Source organism: Thalassophryne amazonica, chromosome 7, assembly GCF_902500255.1.
Source record: "Thalassophryne amazonica chromosome 7, fThaAma1.1, whole genome shotgun sequence".
Taxonomy (NCBI): domain Eukaryota; kingdom Metazoa; phylum Chordata; class Actinopteri; order Batrachoidiformes; family Batrachoididae; genus Thalassophryne; species Thalassophryne amazonica.
This window is the reverse complement of record NC_047109.1, coordinates 80,305,964-80,327,560: the sequence shown is the minus strand read 5'-3', so window position 1 is coordinate 80,327,560 and position 21,597 is coordinate 80,305,964. Positions and strand designations below refer to the sequence as shown.

The window sequence follows — 21,597 nt, the reverse complement described above, 5'->3', positions numbered from 1 at the left end:
AGACACAACAGCGTTATTCCCATTCTAATCCAATTTCATCTTTAGCATGGTTTGTTTTTCTGTAAGTACTTAGGTCGGTGAAACTTACCGTAGCAACAGCGTCTTCATGCCAAACTGGAAATTCTGTGAGCAGACCCACAGATTTCTCCATCTCGTCACCTGCATTGAGTTAATCCATCAATCAATCCAGTTAAATCCATTAAATCCATGCATTTCGGCATCGTCGTTGCTGCACTAGTTTCTGTTGCTCTCAGCTGACAGCACCATGATTGACACTTGCACAGCAACGCAGTCAGGGCGCAGAGTTATACATCAAATGTGAAACGGTCAAATATTTTGCCACCATCTACTTGATATTTTATGGTCTGAAATCTCACATGATTAACCAATTAGATTTGCGGAAAAATGGATTTGGATTAGAATTTACTATTACCTTTAGTATCTTGCTTTCAACTCCCTGTTCACCCTTCCAGCTACTTGAGTAGCACAACATAATGGGCAGAATTTCAAATTCAGTGTGATGATGTAATCCAGTGTTTTCAGTATTTACACAGAGGAACATAGAGAAAATAGGAATTTCTGAGGGATAGGAAAATGCAGAACATCGGCTTAGTCAAAAAATATGACAAAGGCTGAAAATGTCAACGGATTTTAGTGGGGTCACTGCAATTCTGCACAAGGCTACAAAGGCCCACCATAGACTTGCCTATGAATTGATCTGCTATATTTCTATGTGGTGCAGTTCTGTCAGTGCCGTCATCCAGAACCCTTGAGGCACCCTTTTCTATGAACACAACTAAAGTTTTCTTTAGAAAAGTCAGGGGATTGATGCAGTCGATGAATGTATCATGCATGGAGTTCATTTACATCACAGCTTCATGGTCAAGTGGAACAGAGAAGGACTTTGTTGTAACAAGACAGATCCAATCTAGGCTGGAGTTTCCCATGCACCTTCGGGCAAACTGCAGCTGACGTGACATGATGTTAGAATGGTGCTATAGCTGAATGGGAGAAGCACAAAGTTGCTAAATGCATGTGTTGAATCTTAACTAAATAACTCTAAACTCTTTACAATGTTCAACTCACTGTTCACCCTTCCAGCTACTTGGGTAGCACAAAATAATGGGCAGAATTTCAAATTCAGTGTGATGATGTAATCCTATGTTTAAAAAAAAAATCCAAAACCCTTGAGGCACCCTGTTCTACAACACATCTAATGTTTTCTTTAGAAAAGTCAGAGGATTGATACAGTCAAATGAGGTGCTTTTTGTGACAGGGGCACGAAAAAAAAAAACCTGTGAGAATGGGTTAATAAATCATGGAGTTCTTTTTCATCACAGCTGCATGGTCGAGTGGAACAGAGAAGGACTTTGTTGTAACAAGACAGATCCAATCTAGGCTGGAGTTTCCCATGCACCTTCGGGCAAACTGCAGTTGAAATTTCACAGATTCTTTTTAAGAAAATTCTTCTCTATTCTACTCCATCATGAACCTGTATAAACAGTGATGCACCACATAAAAGCTGCACAATGCGCAGTTTCTCCAACCACAGCCACAGAAGCATATATTTCCTTCAGATTTGTCATGGGTGTCTTAATTCCCCCACTTATCTCCAGACAGATTTACCACAAAGTACCATGGTTGTATTTTTTAATAATTGAAGTAAATGAAATCCAAGACATAGTCACTGACTGGGAAATGTTTTTGTATCCACCCACTAACTTGTCTAAACAAAACTGGTTGGTTGTGTTGTACTAAACGATGCCCATGTATTCCATTATTTTGGCTTGGAAATGTTTTGCTGAGATCAAGTTGTGTAGAGATTTCTTTTTGCTGTGATTTTAAAGGGCATAATTTTACACATCATAAAAAGGAGAAATTCTGAAAGGTACTGAGTGTGAGATCTGGACAGAGGAAGGAAGACAAAGAAACTCGGTGATGGAAGCTGTTCAGGAAGGTATAAGGAGAAAGACAATGAAAAAGATTTGGGATAGTTGGAGAGATGAGCAAAGTAGGAGTACAAGGAGATATGACAGAAGGTGAAAACAGAAGTGGTAAATGGAGATGGCCTACAGTAAGCTGTGCGTGAAGTTGAACACTAAGGAAGGAGAAAAGGGCTTGTATTGATTGATCAGACAGAGGGACCCAACTGGAAAGGATGTGCAGCAGACTGGTGTGATAAAGAATGCAGACGATAATGTGCTGACAAGTGAGCAGAGTGTATTGAGAAGGTGGAGGGAATATTTTGAGGAGCTGATCAATCAATCAATCAATTTTTTTTTTATATAGCGCCAAATCACAACAAACAGTTGCCCCAAGGCGCTTTATATTGTAAGGCAAGGCCATACAATAATGATGTAAAACCCCAACGGTCAAAACGACCCCCTGTGAGCAAGCACTTGGCTACAGTGGGAAGGAAAAACTCCCTTTTAACAGGAAGAAACCTCCAGCAGAACCAGGCTCAGGGAGGGGCAGTCTTCTGCTGGGACTGGTTGGGGCTGAGGGAGATGAATGAAGAAAATGAGAGAGAGAAGGCTGGATGATGTAGAGAGAGTAATTCAGGAAGTGCAAGGATGAAGAGTGGAAAAGGAAGCTGGTCCAGATGACATGCCAGTGGAGGCATGAAAATGTTTAGGGAAGATGGCAGTGGAGATTTTAATCAGAAAGTTTAATAAAATATTGGAAAGTGAGAGGATGACTGAGGAGTGGAAAATAAGTGTGTTGGCTCCAATTTTTAAGAAAAAGGGTGACTGCAGAGCTGCAGTAACTACAGAGGCATAAGGTTGACCAACTACAGCATGACCCAATGAGATAGGGTAGTGGAAGCTAGACTTAGGACCCCAGTCTGACGCAGGCTACTTCCCCAGCCAAGGCTGGTATACCCATTACAGCCAGGTGAACTGAGTCAATGCAGATTAAAGGTCCCCACATACTTTCGTGTCCCTGTATTGTGCACAGTTAGCATGTTAGAAAAAATGAAGCATGTAAATGCCCTTACAATTCTCTGGTCATGTAACCTTTGAATTATTATAAATATGGCCATTGGGTATTGCAAAGACTTTGCGTCTGTCTGTCTGTGCTCAGCATAAATCCAGTTCTATTGGGGAGAGCAGTCTCGTTTGAGGGTGGGTGCTAAAGGGGTAAAATATGACAAATATGACATAATTTCTCTACTTCCGGGGACAGAAACACGGCACTTTCTCAGAGTTTGTGGGCAAATTACATGCAAACAAAGTGAAAATATAAAGAATACGGCGGGAAAGTGGACATGTGTTGTGGTGCAGGCGAGAGAACGGAGCTACTCTGGTTAGCTATGTAGGCTAACACTTACCGACACTACGTCTCCCATCTGTCTCGTCTTTCCTTCTCCACTGGGAACAGAAAAAAAAACCTTTCGCACCTGCTTCAGTGAAATTGCAGCTGAAAACAAAACAGTACACCATTTTTCCATGTGAAGTTATGCTATATATATATATATATATATATATATATATATATGGCTATATATATATATATATATATATATATATATATATATATATATATATATATATATATATATGGCTATATATATATACCCATAAGTGGTCAAATCCGGCGATATCACGCAGGGTTCAAACGAGACTGTGATGCTCTATTCTCTGGTCATGTAACCTTTTAATTAGTTGTGTTTTTCCCATATATATGGAGCTGTTTGTGCACTCATGGTGGTTTGGCTCACATTTTTACCCCAGGCCAAAATATTGCCATCAGGTATTGCAAAGACTTCACGTCTGTCTGTCTGTCTTTGTTCAGTGTAAGTCCTGTCCTATTACTGCCAGGGTCTTCAAATTCACAGGGACCATTCTTGGGACACAGACCTTGGACAAGTTCAAAGATGGCTAACCTTGACCTATTTTAAGAGGTCAAAAGGTCACTTTTTTTTTCTTCCTATTTTAATGTTCTGTATTGATGGCGACTTATCAGAAGAAGCCGTGACACGTGTCTTGCAAACCGACCATGGGCCGACATTTTAGCAACAGCAGCTGTTTCACTAGCTTGTAGTTAAAAAAAAAAAATCCCCGGGTCTGTAAATGAGACATTTGCTCGGCTGTCACACTGTCCAAATGTTGCCACCTGTTTCCAGCGCTTATTGCGCTTCTCTGACTCCGTCCAATGGGAAGGAGCGGCGGCTCTGGAGGCGGAGAAGTTGGAGGAGAGAGTGAGAGAGACGTGCACACGCACACACACAGACAGGACTGAGAGTGGAAGTCGGCGGAGTCACATATGAAATCACAGACTTTAACTGAGGACCGGGTTGCGTCCTCAGGATGCGCATCGCTCCTCCGAGCTGCAGCCACAGGTTGACCCACGCGATGCTGCTTCTCTGCGGGGACCGTTCGGCTCCATCTCGTCTTCTGATCGGATCCGCACGGACACCGGCGATGGATGAGTGATTGAAAACAATCCGAACTGATCGCATCGGGGCGAGGACGAGGAAGAGGTGGAAACACCTGCGCGGAGCGACGCGTAAAGACGTGCAGGAGAAGCTGGAAAGGACGCGAGCGATGACGGGCTGTCCGTGACAAGATGAAAAAGAAAAAGTGCGGTGGTGTGTTTTCATCCAGCTAGTGATTCAACGCAATTAACCTGGGGGACAGGGAGGCAGAGAGAAGAGGTAGGTATATGGAATCAGACAGGGAGGAGGGGGTGGGGGTGGGGGTGGGGGGGGCATGAAGGTGCCTGGTTATATCATGTACTGAAAGTAGGTTATTGTTTTTGCATAAATCAAATACATCCGTAATGCATCCAACTTAGCCAGAAGCAGTGGCAGCGCATCTCCTGATATCTGAGTGATTATCCTTTAGTGTCTCTCGCCTCATTTGCATGAGGATTTGCACCAAAATAACAATGCGAGACAGATGACATTTTATGGTACAGACTGCTGAAGGAAAGCACTGATGGATGGAGGAGAAGAGGACAGAAAGAGGGAGAGGCGGAGTGGGAAGATCACTCAAATCAGACTCAAGGATAAGAACATATTCCCCAAATGTGCTGCCCTTCCTCACCCTGGTGCCCTTTTGGAGTTTGGGCTTTCCCTCCTTTGCTTTGCTGTTATCCATCACAACGTGCCTCCACTCTTTTTTCTATATGATAAATTGTATCCATTTGTCTCCTTCTTCTCCGGCGTTTATCTCCTGGGTGTCTTCTCACTGTACTTTTCTTTTGTGTGTTTGTTTGCAGACAGGTGTGTCACCATGGAGCCTCCCCCCTCTCTGAGCTTGGCTCTGCTAGGAGGGAGCGAGGATGAGGACCAGCGCTTCCTTCTGCCCCTAAGCAACATATCCCATCCATCCACCACAAGCAACCAGCCAGGATCCAACCATTCCAACCACATGGGAGGGTCGAGCCTCGACCGTCTGAATGGCAGCACTTCGTCCCCGTCTCCTGCCACACCCAACGTGCCACCGGCGCCACTCCCCAAGTTGCCGCTGTCTTCCTCTGGAACACAACCTCTGCCCCCTCCCATCCCCAATGCTTTGCACCCCACCAGCACCCCGCTGTCATCCTGCCTGGGCTCACAGCACAGCTTGAGTGGAGACAACTCACCCATCTACAACGCCTTGTTTTACTCCTCTTATTCGCCATCCATGGAGCAGCGGGAGAGGGACAGAGAGCGCGACAGGGATCGACACAGAGAGACAGGCTGTAAACACAGACAGGCTAGTCCCCTGGTTCACCGTAGGGACAGTAATCCCTTTACGGAGATCGCCATGAGTTCCTGTAAGTACACAGGAGGGGTCATGAAGCCGCTGAGCCGCCTCAGTGCTTCACGTAGAAACCTCATCGAATCTGACAGCAGCAGTGAAACCAAAGAAGGTGGTGTTTCAGCTGTTGCTGGGGCAACTGCTGTTGGGGGGCGCGACCGAGAACGGGAAGTCCCTCCTACCTCCTCGGTGGGCCAGTCGTCCATCAATCAGCCCCCAATCCAGGGCCCTCCAGAGATTGTGATTTCATCCAAAGAAGACTCGCCATACCCTAGAGGCTATGACATCACTGACTCCACATGCAACCAGATGTCCATCTACCACCAGAACCACTCACTGGTGGAAAGCAGGCGGACCTTGAGCAGGTCAGGAGGCGTGGGAGGTGGAGGTGGTGGCAGCAGCAGGCAAGGAGGCGGAGGGGGAGTCAGCACTGGGACCGGGGGCAGCAGCTCGAAAGCTCCTAAACGGAAGAACCAAAACATTGGCTATAAATTGGGCCATCGTAGGGCGCTGTTCGAGAAGAGGAAGAGGCTGAGTGACTATGCCCTCATCTTCGGGATGTTCGGCATTGTCGTCATGGTGATTGAGACCGAGCTGTCCTGGGGCGTGTACACAAAGGTGAGAGGACATAAACCACATGTCCTGCAAAGTCTACAACACATTCACACTGGTGACCCAATTAGTGCAATCAGGATAGTCTAATGGTGGGTGCAGCCCTTCTAAAAGTTAGCTTTAATAATCGTGAATCCATTAACGGAAACATTAACTGTAAAAATGGCAAACCAATAAACTGGTGACATATTTAGCTGAAGCTACAGGTAACCCGCAAACTGTTATCGTCCAAATTTAGCGTTGGTTTACTTTTTGGCTCTAAAACCTTGAAAAACAAACCTAAAGAGCTCAAATTTTTTAATTTTGAAGCATAAACATGAATGTTCCCAAGAAGTTTAAGCATTCTAAGATCAAGTGATCAAGATGTACATAAATGATAAATGAACAAATGAAATTTAATTCAACATATAGTTTACTCACAGTATAGAATAAAAAATAAATCCATTCTAATGTAGCCAAAATTCCTCAAAATATAAGTACTTAAAATCTATATTATAAATGTGTTCAATTAAATTTATGAAGTATATAAAATCTCCCAAATAGCAAAATAGTTTATTTTGATCACAGCCAATAAACGTGGCTATAATCTGTTGAATCATTAGTCTTTCCTCAGAGCAAATATTTGGAAAATACTCTGAAACATGTTCAGAGGTCCTTCTATATTATAAATATTTAATCCAGTTGCAGTTCATAATTTGTTGCTTTTGTTGTCACATGTTGCAGCACAGTTTCTTTATTCTCAAGGTCGGTATCCAGGTAGTTTGCCTCGAGGGGCGGGTTTTCTCTTTGAAACATTGCCAAGCTCATGCAAATACATATAATTTGGTCACTTTTCAAAGGGGTCAGATTTGTCACTAAAGGCAATTTAATGTACAACGGTTCATTTCAGGTCATCTTAGTGTATAAATCTCACCGTTCAAAGTAATGTTAGCTGTCAGATGGCCGTTAGAAGAAAGTTTGAGACAATAAAAAACCATCTGATTTCAAGAAAACAACATACAGACCGAGCGTGTTGTCACGAAAGCACAAATTCTCGCCTTCGGATTGGCCACTTTGCCTGGTGACGTAGCGCCGACCTTGAGAGTTTTAGTAAATATACGGTCCTTATATAATATGTTGTATAGCTCATGTTAGGTGCAAAGTGCTGACATCGCACCTTAAGTTAGCTTGCGGCGAGTACCTCTGTTGTGAGCAACAGGATGTATAATGTACTTCAAAAAATCCATACTTGTGGTGACTCTGGACCTGAGCAAGGGGAGCAGTTTAAAGCAGTGATTCATGGTGGATTTAATGGTTCATGTGTCTTGAAAAGCCTGTAGCGTCATATAATGTGATGCTAAAGGGCTAATCTTTGCATGAAAACTTGCTAGCATCACATAATACCATGGTGTCACATAGTGTGATGCGAGTGGGCTAATGTTAGCATGAATTCAGTGCTTCCATTATAGGCAATGGCCTTTTTAAGGACATAGAGTTAAAAGGTATTGTCACCTTAAAAAAAATTACAACCTAACTGTGTGGTTGTTGAGGTTTTTTTGTTTGTTTGTTTTTTTGACTGACTAACTAACTAGCTAACAAACATATAACAGACACACAGACTTGGACCTTAGAGGATTATGGTGTACATTAAGAAATTGAGATACACATAGGAGGAAAAAAAAAAATCAAATTAATGAATGTAATCTATCTTGAGCTCCTCCTGCTCATCCAGCTCCTCAAAGTGATGCTTGTTGCCTTTACATGATGTGTTAGTTTCAGTTATTTGCTTAGTGTATAAACCCCAACAGTAACAAATGTATGGTGTTTAGGGTTTACAAACATTTTTGAGTGTTAAACTTTATTTTAAAAAATGTTACTGGTAGCAGAACTAAACTTCGTGGAAGATAACTGGTCTGCGCTGGCAGTTTTCAAAGTTTTCTGAGCAGCTAATTCGCTAACAAAAACTTAGCTTCATTAATTAGCTGAACTGTGCCCACTGCTGGGATCATGGGCAACATTAACTACATAATAACCACATTTATGATTGCTTCATAGCCCCGTGCCCTCACGTGCACATCCACATGTTGCAGTAGGGTTGTGTGCTGTAATCAGACGTGACACTTGCTGTTTCTCGGTGCTGTAATGTACATTTGCAGAGGTCAATAGTCATTTGTCAGTAGTCAGCCAGGATCTCATTAGTCTGTGTAATGGGGACTTTAATAAGCTGACTCCACCCCTGGACAAGGTTATCTGTCCACTTTGGTTGTGTTTGTACACACACCCATTGTTCCAATGAGGCTTGGCGCACATTTGTGCTCACCTTCCCGACGCAGCGCTCCATATGTCCTCATTTCTTTCCACGTATCGGTGTGGCGACGTATGACAGCGGGTTGGCTTCCGTTGGTTGATAAAGCAGAAACAGACTTATGCAGGTTGTCATATGTGGATCACTGATCATGTGAAGGAGGACATGGTGTTGCGTGCGCACACAGATGTGCAGGTGGCCTATTAGAATAGAGCAGCTGGGCGTGTCCATCCGTGTCTGACTTGGTCTGTGTTACCGTTTCTCGAAAACCCCGTTTTTCAGTGTCACCGTTACAGAGGCGCAATCTCTTTATTAATGATTTCATGGTTTAAATTTTTCTCTCTGTCCGTCCTTGGCATTTTCAGTCTTCTCCATCAGGCAATTGTCTTCCCTGCAGGGGAGTGTCAACACTTTTTATCTTCTCTCTCAGACCTGTGTCTTCATTGTGCTTTTTCCTTCTTTCACCCATTCCTTTTCATCCTCACTTCCAATCTCTCTCTTTCTTTCTCTCTTTCCTCTGCTTTTCTTGTGGGCGTCAAACTGGGGGAGTGTGATCGGAAGAGAGCCGGCTGGATGAGAAATGAAAGGCTGCTGAAGAAAAGGTGATAAAGAAAATCCTGAATAGAATTTTCAGCTACAACCAGAAAAGTATTCATTTCAATCAGGCAGCATTATATGTTAACCACAGACAGACGGCTGTGAAACAGAGCATGATGACCACAGTGTTGGTCAGCGGTTCTCACTCATGATGAAGAATTGTGTGTAAAGTACTAATGTGACTCTGTGTTTCCTGTTTGTGGTGTTAGTAGTCATTTTGTCCAATTATTTATAGGCTCTGAAAATGGAAGGACTGTGCATAAAAGAGGCTGTAATTTCTAAGTGGTTCATTCAATGATTTATTGAACTTCTAGATTTAAAGCTAAAGGTCTACATATCAAGCACACACTGATTATTTCATACCAACTGCATTGTGGTGGCAAAGAGAGGCAAACTTACAAAAATATCCAGCCCAGTCACATTTTTTTGTGTCCTCCCGTCACAAAATGATTCAAATTTTCGTGACAGAGTTTTTTTAATCTCACTATTACCAACCCTAATCTTAACCATCACCTAACCCTACTCCTTCCCCTAACCCTAACCATAACCACCTCGACCTCCCTGCTGCACTTTTAATCACGTGCACCCATCACTGAATGAATTACAACCCCAATTCCAATGAAGTTGGAACATTGTGTAAAATGTAAATAAAAACAGAATACAGTGATTTGCAAATCCTCCTCAACCTATATTCAGTTGAATACACCACAAAGACAAGATATTTAATGTTCAAACTGATAAACTTTATTGTTTTTGTGCAAATATTTGCTCATTTTGAAATGGATGCCTTGCGACGGGGCAACAAAAGACTGGGAAAGTTGATGAATGCTCAAGGAACACCTGTTTGGAAACAGGTGAGTGTCATGATTGGGTATAAAAGGAGCATCCCCAAAAGTCTCAGCCATTCGCAAGCAAAAATGGGGCGAGGATCACCACTTTGTGAACAACTGCGTGAAAAAATAGTCCAGTAGTTTAAGAACAATGTTTCTCAACATTCAATTGCAAGGAATTTAGGCATTCCATCATCTACAGTCCATAATATAATCAGAAGATTCAGAGAAGCTGGAAAACTTTGTACACGTAAGCAGCAAGGCCAAAAACCAACACTGAATGCCCATGACCTTCGTTCCCTCAGGCGGCACTGCATTAAAAACTGACATCATTGTGGAAAGGTTCTTACCATGTGGGCTCAGGAACTCTTCAGAAAACCATTGTCGGTTAACACAGTTTGTTACTACATCTACAAGTGCAAGTTAAAACTCTACCATGCAAAGTGAAAGCCATACATCAACAACATCCAGAAATGCCGACACCTTCTCACAAAAAGCGCAATATGAAATGGACAGACACAAAGTGGAAAAGTGTCCTGTGGTCTGATGATTCCACATTTCAAATTGTTTTTGGAAATCATGGATATCGTGTCTTCCAGACAAAAGAGGAAAAAGACCATCCAGATTGTTAATAGCACAAAGTTCAAAAGTCAGCATCTGTGATGGTATGGAGGTGTGTTAGTGTCCATGGCATGGGCAACTTACACATCTGTGATGGCACCATCAATGCTGAAAGGTACATCCAGGTTTTGGAGCAACACATGCTGCCATCCAAGCAATGTCTTTTTCAGGGACGTCCCTGCTTATTTCAGCTAGACAATGCCAAGACACATTCTGCATGTGTTACAACAGTGTGGCTTCGTAGTAAAAGAGTGCGGCTACTAGACTGGCCTGCCTGCAGTCCAGACCTGTGGCCCATTGAAAGTGTGTGGTGCATTATGAAGCGCAAAATATGACAACGGAGATCCCGGACTGTTGAACAACTGAATTCGTACATCAAGCAAGAATAGGAAAGAATTCCACCTACAAAGCTTCAACAATTATTGTCCTCAGTTCACAAACACTTATTGAGTGTTGTTAGAAGGAAACGTGATGTAACACAGTGGTTAACATACGACTGTCCCAGCTTTTTTTTAAATGTGTTGCAGGCATCCATTTCAAAATGAGCAAATATTTGCACAAAAACAATGAAGTTTATCAGTTTGAACATTAAATCTTGTCTTTGTGGTGTATTCAATTGAATATAGGTTGAAGATTATTTGCAAATCATTGTATTCTGTTTTTATTTACATTTATTTACACAACGTCCCAACTTCATTGGATTTGGGGATGTAGAATAAATTTGTGCTCCCATGATGAAAATTTTGCACTTTTCACGACAATATGATAAACCAATAGATTAATGTATATTTCATGCTGGTGAATCACGACATGCCGAGAGACTTGGCTGAAATATCATGTACTGTCTAAATATTTAGTAGGGTGACCAGGGGTGAGTTTTTTTTAAAAAGTGATGAAAATGTCCTGATTTTCATTGTTTTTCATGTTTGAGCTTCTTTGAATAAACCTTGAGTATTCTTTGAATATGGGAGCTACTACTTGCTGGAACTATAGGCGGAATGGATCCAGAACAACTGGTAATTTGGCTGAATGGGTCATTTTTGCTTATATTACACCCAAAACAAGTATTGATGAGATGATGAGGTCTCACCATTAAAATAATCAAGTAATTTAGCAACTATATAAAGCTATAGGTCGGCATTAGAAGCTCCAAACTCTTGACAGAACAGCCACAGAATGGCAGAACGGGAGCTTGTGTGGTGCCATCTAGTGTTAGTTTTCCCAATATGGTGATCTGCTATTCTGGCAATTTGAAAAGAGATAAGTTTGTGTTTTGAACATGACATGCATGTCGGGGGGGGGGGGGGGGGGGGGTTGCTTTGTGTGATAGCATTTTCATAATCCTGAGATTGGTTATGCAGGGGTGGTGGCCAAGTGGTTAACGTGCTTGGTATCGGTGCAGAAGGTTTCTTCATGCAGTGTGGAGTTGTGTCAGGAAGAGCAACTAATTGAATGGAGTTCATCCAAAGAGCCATTTTTTGAGTGTACCCCCCCAATTGTCTATGTACTAATTTACAAGAAAGTGACAGAAATCTGCTAAATTGTTGTTAAGATGTTAAGAGGGGTAGGGGGTGGGAGGATTCACCCACTTCCAAAGTTAACGGTTTCCTCCTCTGCTTATAGTCCACCCTTCCACCCTTCCACCAATTTTCAATGAAAACCGTTGAGTAGTTTCTATGTAATCCAGCACTGACACCATTATCTGCTTGGTAGAGACAGTCCAGGGAGCTACACATGCATCAGCAAATCCTGATCAAAACTCATTTTTAACTACTGAGCGCCAAGATGCATCTTGTTTTATGATTGCGCATTTGGTTTGATTCCAGAGGATACTGGAGTTCATTCAGACAGTTCAAGCTCTCACTTAGATAATTGAGGTGGAAAGAAGCCCGCTGGTTGGACACAGATTGTGATGATGTGAAGGGATATGGATTTTAGGGGGAGCAGACAGGTACAGGCAGTGAAACCAGTCTAGATGAAAAACTTAATGATTTCTTCTATTGATTATTGGTGACTCTCTTCCACTATGCGTCCATGAACACATACAGTGGACACACCTGTACACTAAATTTGGGTGACATTGTTAAGGGCCTCTTCACACATAGTGCGAAGTTTGGTTGACGTCTGGTCAATTACGGTGAAACAGCACAAAACAGTTCGAAATTAGCGCACCACGAAACATCGCCCAGCGGGCAGGCATGCATGAACCTGATGCAAGAGTTCGTGCACACGCTGGTGTCTTTTGAGCAGGAACAGTGCCAGGTGCAGCACATGGCGCCGCTTATGTGGAAGAAATAAAAAAAATAAAACCAGCTGGTACGTGTGGTACCATATTGCACTGCTTATGTGGAATAATAAAAAAAGAAAAAAAAAACACCACTTGTGGGATGCAAACCCACACCTTCAAAAGCTCTGACTACCAGTCAGTGACTTTACCACTGAGTTACAGAGCTGTTCTTTGAAAGCTGCGGGAATCTGCCTCATATCAGGAAGGGCATGGAAGTATTACAAAAAAATTAAACTCACACACCATATAAAAACACTGCATTTATCAAGTGAGCAATACAGATATGATCCGTTCTGTTCCTCTATAGATGACCCATGGTCACAGACATATAGTCATGAAATGGCATGAATGAGAAGCAGTGTGCTCTGATGTCCACAACTACTGGTCCGGTGCGTCCAGTCGGCCGCACGTGTGTCTTGTGGACGGCGTGCCGCAACACAAACACCACGTCATGTGGAACAGAGCTCACGTGAGTGACGTGATGGTCAGATCACCTGCTGCGTGTTCTGATCCGACGGTCCATTTCAACCTGGCAGGCTGTCAATGTCCACTTCGTGCGCGCGCTTGCTGGCCGCAGCTTGGTGCCACCGTGATATATGATTTTATTTATGTCCATGTAAATACAGCAATCAGACACACGCGCCTCACAGTGGACAGTTGGTAGTCCATGTCTGTCCAAACACAGTAGGTCTTGTCCAGCTGGAATGTCCAGAGTGACAGATCACCACAGCTGCTTCTGTCATAGCCACACCTCCTGTCAGTTCTCAGAGCACACACCAAAGCCATACTTGTGTGGTACTTATAAAAATTTCTCCTCCAGTATGACAGTGGTCATCTGCAGTCTGCTGTTGTGCCAAGAGTACAACTGGCCACACATTTTCTAAGTGCCATGTGAGCAGTATTAGATGTTGGTGTGTGTCACCTGGAATTTGGTCGACACCTGCCGCCAGAGGGTGCGACGGGTTCACACAGCGCATACTTTGTCTTTCAGCCACTGTTGTGTACAAATAGTTGTAGCAACAGGTGTACGAGGCGCTAGTGGCAGGGACGATTTCACAAGGTTTGCACATGATTCCTGCGTCATGCACACTAAGTGTGCACTTCGTCCAAAATTTGCACTGTGTGTGAAGGGGCCCTAAGATCCAAAGTACATTTTGAGAATCAGATACAGATAATTTAACATGTACACTTTTTTCCCTTTAAATGGTCCCATTTACACTTTCCTTCTCTAAATCCTGCAAACTGCTTCTAAACCCTTTGTGTCTTTGGCAGTACCCACAGACTAAATGTCACTGTGTGCTGCTGATATGTGTTTGTGGCTCTCAAATGTTCCTACACTTTTTTCAGAGGTCCAGCTGCTCAATCTTGCTACCAAAAATAGAGATGAAGAATATGAGTGGAACTAAACCGGGTGGGTTGGAGAGTGATGTAGGAAACAAATTGGGATGACAACAGAGGGTGATGCGTTTGTGACTGTGGGAACACTGAGTAAGCATATGTATATTCATGTGCTTAAACAGATTTCAGATCCTGACAGCACATATTGGCTGTAGCCCACAGCTATGACATTCAGTGCACTACGAGGGTTAGCCGAAAGGTTTGTAGGCTGATTATGAAGGAGTAATGTCAGAGCAGTCATATGTACCATCCATTGACTTAAACTGTTGGGTAACAGGTTTTTTCATGTGTGGCTGCAGACCCGGCGCCACAAGGGGGCGATGCCCCCTCACGTCATCAACCCCGCCCCCTCGGATGTGAGAGTTATCAAAAAATAAAAATAAAAAAGAAAGAAAAAGAAATACTGGAAAATATAGCAAAATATTAGTTATTCAATAATATCACGTATTTATCAAATAAACCAAATTAATTAACTAAAGTAATTAATTTTAAAACAAACGGATATGGCAGGTGTCTGTGTTCAAGCTATTTGATAGGTTGAGGGTTGCGCTTGTCAGTGCGGCAGAGGGCAAGGATCCTGAGTCCAGCGATTATGGCAAGGTGGACGAACTAAAGCATGCTCGATTTATTCAAGCAGTGTCAGAGCTGGAGTTCCTGGGATTCGTCAAGTCCACCTAGCAAAAGGCAGATCATGCAGCACGACTCACTTGTGGAGGGCGTTAATGCTGTGTTTACACATAACGACAACAAGTTACGAATGCCACGAAGTACACATTCTTGGCCGCTGATCACGAATGTGATTATTCGGGGCAGAGGCGTCAGGTGTCCTCTGGAACTGCTGCAACCTGTTACCACACGTTACGATTAATGGCACGTGTTGCTGGAGAATTATCAGGAACCATTACGCACGGTCAAGAATAGTGTTCCGTGTTGTTGCGCGCTATTGCACGTAACAGCGCATCGTTAAGTTCTGTCACATTGTGAACGAGGTGAATTGTCTCCACACACACACCCATATTCATCCAACCGAATTCAGATCGCTCCAGTTTTTCAGAAGAACTTTGTGACTGCATGTCTAGTTGGGCTCTGTGCCATGGAGTGGTGCACATGCCCAATTGCGCTGTGTTTGCGCATGTGATGGAGGGCTGTATGTGGGGTTAATCTACTGTCCGTGTCGTTTCTCAGATCAGTTGTTGGTTTGGTTTTGTGGTATGCAGGAGATCACTTGACCGAGGGTCTATACCAGAGGTAGGCAACCTGTTCCAGAAAGAGCCATGAGGGTGCAGGTTTTCTTTGCAGCCGCTGACTCCACCAGGTGATTTCACTGATTAATATCACTTTGAGCAGATGGAATCAGTTAATCAGTGAAATCACCTGGTGGAGTCAGCGGCTGCAAAGAAAACCTGCACCCTCATGGCTCTTTCTGGAACAGGTTGCCTACCCCTGGTCTATACGTTCAAATAATAATTAAAAAAATACTGTCATCACTCTTTACTCTTACTCAGTCAGTCTCTTACAACGGTGTAGCCTAAATACATGAGCTTTTCAGGAGCGCACCCAATTCATTACGCACGCTCAGAGGCACGTCCCCTTTGGTGCGCACTTTTTTGGGCGGGGAGGCGACCCCGCCCACTGTGATAAACTCATCGCCCCCTTAATATTTTTTTCTGCCGCCGGGCTTGTGTGGCTGTATTCAGTGTTGCTGAAAGTTGCTGGTTGGGAATATGTGTCTGCCAGGAAAATTTACCCAAACCTTTTGACACTGACAACAAATGAGACACCAAGCAGGTGGTTTTCAATTTAAGATCTTGAGTAATATGAGGTTTCAAAGGTACAAGTCTTACAGAGTGTAAGTCTGGGTGGGGTGTCTGCTACCCGTGACAGGTTGCAGGCTGGACACATTCACTTCTTTGTTTCTAAGGTCAAAAAGGAGTAGGTGGACATTTTCTGCAGAAGCAAAAAATATTTTTAAGACAAAAACACCTTACACAATATGTTCCAGTCGCTAATTACATTTTACTCTTTGTCACCCAAGTTAACTTTAGGACACAAAAGGTTATTACCATTCAACAACAGCAACAAAAAACATTAGATATATAACTCAAAATAATGGCAAAGTATCACCATAATGGTAATTTTTATGACGGTGTCCAAGTAAGAAAATGTTTAAAGATAAAGATCAACTTTATTTATGCTGAAGGAAATTGTTTTGCCAGAGTACAGAAACAGCAAACAGTAAACAATATTTTGTTAAATACACAATTACAGAAAGTGTTAGTATTAAATATAAATCAATCAATCATTTATTTATTTTTTACAATAAGTACAACAAATTAATGCAAAATGACCGGAAGATACAGTATATTGCACAAGATGTTTGACAATATTGCACGAACTCTGAATAACTGAATAACACTGATTAAATCTTTTCTTTATGAATTCATCTTGCAGAAGGGGGAGGAATTATACAGTCTGATTGCCACAGGTCGGAAAGACCTCCTGTGGCATTTTGTGGTGCACCTTGGTTGTTTCATTCTACTATTGAAGGTGCTCTGACAAAACGTCAGTGTGGCATGCTGGCAGTGGGAGGTGTTGTCCAGGATGCTGAGCAGCATCCTCCTCTCTGACACCTCTACCAGAGACTCCAGCTCACCCCCCAGGACAGATCCAGCTCTCCTGATGAGCTTGTTGAATCTGCTTGTGTCAGATGCCTTCAGCCTGCTGCACCAGCACACTACAGCGTAGAAGATGGCGCTAGAGACTACCAAGTGATAAAACATCTGCAACATATTTCTGCAGACGTTGAAAGATCTGAGCCTCCTGAGGAAGTACAGTCAGCTTTGACCTTTCTTATACACAGCATCTGTGTTTACCGTCCAGTCTAGTTTGCTGTTTATGTTGACACCCAGGTAATGTAGTTGTAGTAGTCCACAATCTCGACCTCTCATCTCGCTCATCTACTTTCACCACTTCTACTCCCTCTAACTGCACTATTCCACTGAGCTTCCTCTCATTCACATACATCTACTCAGTCTTGTTCCCACTGACTTTCATTCCCCTGGTCTCCAGAGCATATCTTCACCTTTCCAGGCTAGACTCAACCTGCTCTCTACTCTCACTACTGATCACAATATCATCTGCAAACATCGTAGTCCACGGAGACTCCTGTCTGATCTCATTCGCCAACCTGTCCATCATCATTGAGAACAAGAAAGGACTCAGAGCTGATCCTTGGTGTAATCCTACTTCCAAATTGAATGAGTCTATCATTCTTACTGTGCATCTCTTGCTGTCACGTTATCCTTGTACATGTCCTGCACTATTCTCACATACTTCTCTGCCACACCAGACTCCCTCATACAATGCCACAGCCCTTCTCTTGGCACCCTGTCATAAGCTTTCTCTACATCCATAAACACACAATGTTACTCCTTCTGGCCTTCTCTATGCTTATCAGTATTCTCAGAGCAAACATTGTGTTGTCGTGCTCTTTCTCGACATATTTCTCTTCACAGATCTTCACCTGTCTTCTAAGCCAAGCTTCTACTATTCTTTCAAATTACTTTAGGCTGTGGCTGATTAACTTTATGCCTCTGTAGTTACTGCAGCTCTGCACATCACCCTTGTTCTTACAGCACACACACAGCACATTTCGTCTCCACTCCTCAGGCATCCTCTCACTTTACAAGATTTTCTTAAACAATTTGGGTAGAAACTCCACTGCCATCTCTCCTAGACATTTCCATGCTTCAACTGGAATGTCATCTCAACCAACTGCCTTTCCACTCTCCATCCTCTTCATGGATGCCCTTACTTCATCCTTACTAGTCTCTTGCATTTCCTGATTTGCTCTCTCCATATCATTTAGCCTTTTTTCTCTCTCATTTTCTTCATTCATCAGCTCCTCAAAATATTCCCCCCACCTTCTCAACACTCTGTCATCACTTGTCAGCGCATTGCCATCTGCATCTTTTATCACACTAACCTGCTTCACAGCCTTTCCAGCTCTGTCCCTTTGTCTAACCAATAGGTACAAGTCCCTTTCTCCTTTCTTACTATTCAACTTCTTGTACGGCTTGCTAGACGCCTTTTCCTTAGCTTTGTCCACTTCTCTTTTCGCCTTACACTGCATCTCCTTGTACTCCTGTCTACTTTCTTCATCTCTCTGACTATCCCAATTCTTTTTCGCCAATCTCTTTCTTGTTATGCTTCCTGGACATCATTGTTCCACTACCAAGTCTCCTTGTCTTCTTTCTGCTTTCCAGGTGTCACACTCAGTACCTTCCGAGCTATCTCCCTCACCACATCTGCAGTTCTTTTCCAGTTGTCCAAAATTGCTTCCCTTCCATCCAATGCCTCTCTCATCTGCTCACTGAATTTCACACAACAGTCTTCCTCCTTCAGCTTCCACCATCTGATCCTTTTATGAACTTTCATCTCCTACAAAGAATGTAGTCCACATGTGTACACCTTCCTCCACTCTTATGTCACCCTGTGCTCCTCTCCTTTTCTTAAAGTAGGTATTCACTACAGCCATTTACATCCTTTTTGCAAAATGACCTACCATCTGCCCTTCCACATTCCTTTCCTTGGTACCGTATCTACCCATTGTTTCCTCATCACCTCTGTTCCCTTTGCCAACATGCCCATTGAAGTTCGCTGCTATCACCACTCAGAAATCTTGTTTCTCCTTTGTCTCACAACCTACCTGTGGGGCATATGCACAGATGATATTCATCATCACTCCTTCAATTTCCAACTTCACACTCATCACCCTGTCATTACCCCAATACCATTTTTCTTCCTATCCTCACCATACATGATACAACAACTTCTTTCTTTCTTTAATATTTATTTCATTCATTTTAAAGAAAAAAAACAGAAAAGCAGAAACAAAGCATCAAAACACCAGAATGAAAAGGAGCAGAAAGAAGAACAAGTCTTATGATTTCTGCCCCTTTTAACAATACAATCTTTCAATATCCAGCATCATAGTCAACATTATTTAACAGATTGCACAACTTGAACCCAGCACCTATGATCCTGCTCTTATTTCCCTTCCACATGGTCTCTTGCGCACACAATATGTCTACCTTTCTCCTTTTGATTATGACAGCCATCTCTCTCCCTTTACCAGTCATACTGCCAACATTCAAAGTCCCAACTCTCACTTCCATTCTTCTTGTTTTCCTCTGCTCTTGCTGTCTGTGGACACGTTCTCTTCCTCTTCTTCTTCTTCGCCTGGCAGTAATCCAATTTTCGCCGGTACCCTGTTGGGAAACGGCACTGGTGGTGGTCTTGGTTAACCCGGGCCTCGACCGATCCAGTATAGAAATTTGATTAGTTCTCTGTATCTTTATTTTGGCTAGTTTTATGTCAGATGCCCTACCTGACGCAATCCTACTTGTTTAGCTGGGCTTGGGACTGGCACTCAGATTGTACTGGCTGCACACCCCATGTGGCTGAGATTTGACAGTTTAAGGTTAACGCCCTGCCTCCTTCTACCCTTCTCATTTATTACAGTTTCCTGTATCATATCTTTAGGAGAAATTATATCTTAGTTAAGACAGCAGCACGGTGAACTCACAGGAGCACAAAGGATTCTGGGACAGCTGTGAAGATAAACAAATTCTTCTAAGATACATTCTTGTCTTAACTGGAAATTTATATGCTGGGTCTTGTGGTGAAGTTGTTAAGCTAGTTAAAACTATGTCCATAAATGACTGCCATGTCTAATTTAAGAAACAACATGACACCATGAGTGAATGGTCGTTATGAATAGTTGGGTTCAAGAGTTCTTCTGGACTCATTGCTGCCACCTAGTGCTGATATTTGCTGATATTTCAAGAAAAAAAAATATATTTGCTGTATTTATTTGTTACAGTGGTGTGACCTCACACAAGCACCTTCAACCATGATTCACAAAAGTTTATTTTCTTTGCCCTCTTGTTTCATTATTCTGGTAATAAACACAAGCAACAAATTGATGTTTTGCTACTCTATATGGTTAACTGGGGGTGTTTCTGAATGCAAATGACCTTGAACGTGCCAGAGCATGTTTTGAACAAATAAGATTCATCAACAGTTAATACTTACTGATGTGTGTGTGACTGGTGTACACCTGTTTGATAAATAATGATTAATTAATTAATTTATTTATTTATTTATTTTTCCACTTGCAGACATACTAAATTGAGTTTGAACAATGGCATTTATAAGCTTTTACTCACACAGTTTGATAAATGAGGGCACTGAAGAGACTCTTGAAGATGACCCAAGCTCTGCATCATCTGCAGCTGCCACTCCTAAGAAAAACATTGATTATAGTTGGGTCAAGAACCTCAATTCCGTGACCATTCTATGGCTAGTTTGTTTTGAGAATTGATTTGACTGTATTTATTTGTGCTAAACAATAGGATTGTACACTCAGCCAATATGCAGCCAATATGGCCCTCATCCTCAATTCTGTGACCATTATGTGTGACAGCAAAAATAACCTTTCAAAAATGAGCTTGACCTTCATACATGACCTTGACTTTAAATCAATCTGCAACTGTTATAAATTCAGTTTCACTAAAATAATGTGTTCATTCATAATCCTAGGTGCTCTCATTCAAAAGTTACATTTTCTCAATACTATATGGCGGTCATCTTGAATTTCTGGGTCAAAATAATACAATAATGAGGTCAGAATCAGAATCCTTGTGGTTAACTTATCCAAAAAAAGTGTCTTCATTCATGATTCTAGGTGTTCTGGTTCAAAACTAAATTTTTTAAGATGGCGCCGGTGGCCATCTTGGATTTGGCTTTCTAGTAAAAAATGCCAGACTTTTTGGGAGGGACCTGGGGGTTAAATTGTTTATAAAAGGCCCATAGAAGTCAAATCAACCCTCAAAACAAATTAGCCAAAGAATGGTCACGGAATTGAGGTTCTTGACCCTACTATTATGACACCTGGTGGTAGACCACAGGCAGTTGCATATCAATCAGATACTGTTGGAGTCTCAGGGTAGAGAGTTGATAGCGTTCAGCATATGAGACTTTGGTTCATGGGTGCCGCATCTTCTGTCTGTTGAACAAATTCAACTAATTTCATGAAATGTTTCCTACCCTGGGATCAGTGCTGCACCCATCGCTTTCAGCCAGAAACAAAGAAACAATTCATGCTATGAACAAAGTGCATGCTTCCAAAGAAGACCAAAGTCATTCAGTTTATGTAGA

General features: G+C 42.5%; 1 protein-coding gene across 1 annotated transcript in view; it reads left to right on the top strand.

Annotated features, from left to right (window-relative positions):
* The first annotated feature begins 4,230 nt into the window (after positions 1-4,230).
* Positions 4,231-21,597, top strand: part of kcnn3 (potassium intermediate/small conductance calcium-activated channel, subfamily N, member 3) — a 285,265-nt gene continuing 267,898 nt past the window's right edge. Inside the window, exons 1-2 of the mRNA XM_034174740.1 lie at positions 4,231-4,657; positions 5,224-6,365. Of these exons, the coding sequence (XP_034030631.1) occupies positions 5,238-6,365 (1,128 nt within the window). The 5' untranslated portion in view covers positions 4,231-4,657; positions 5,224-5,237. The remainder of the gene's footprint in view (positions 4,658-5,223; positions 6,366-21,597) is intronic.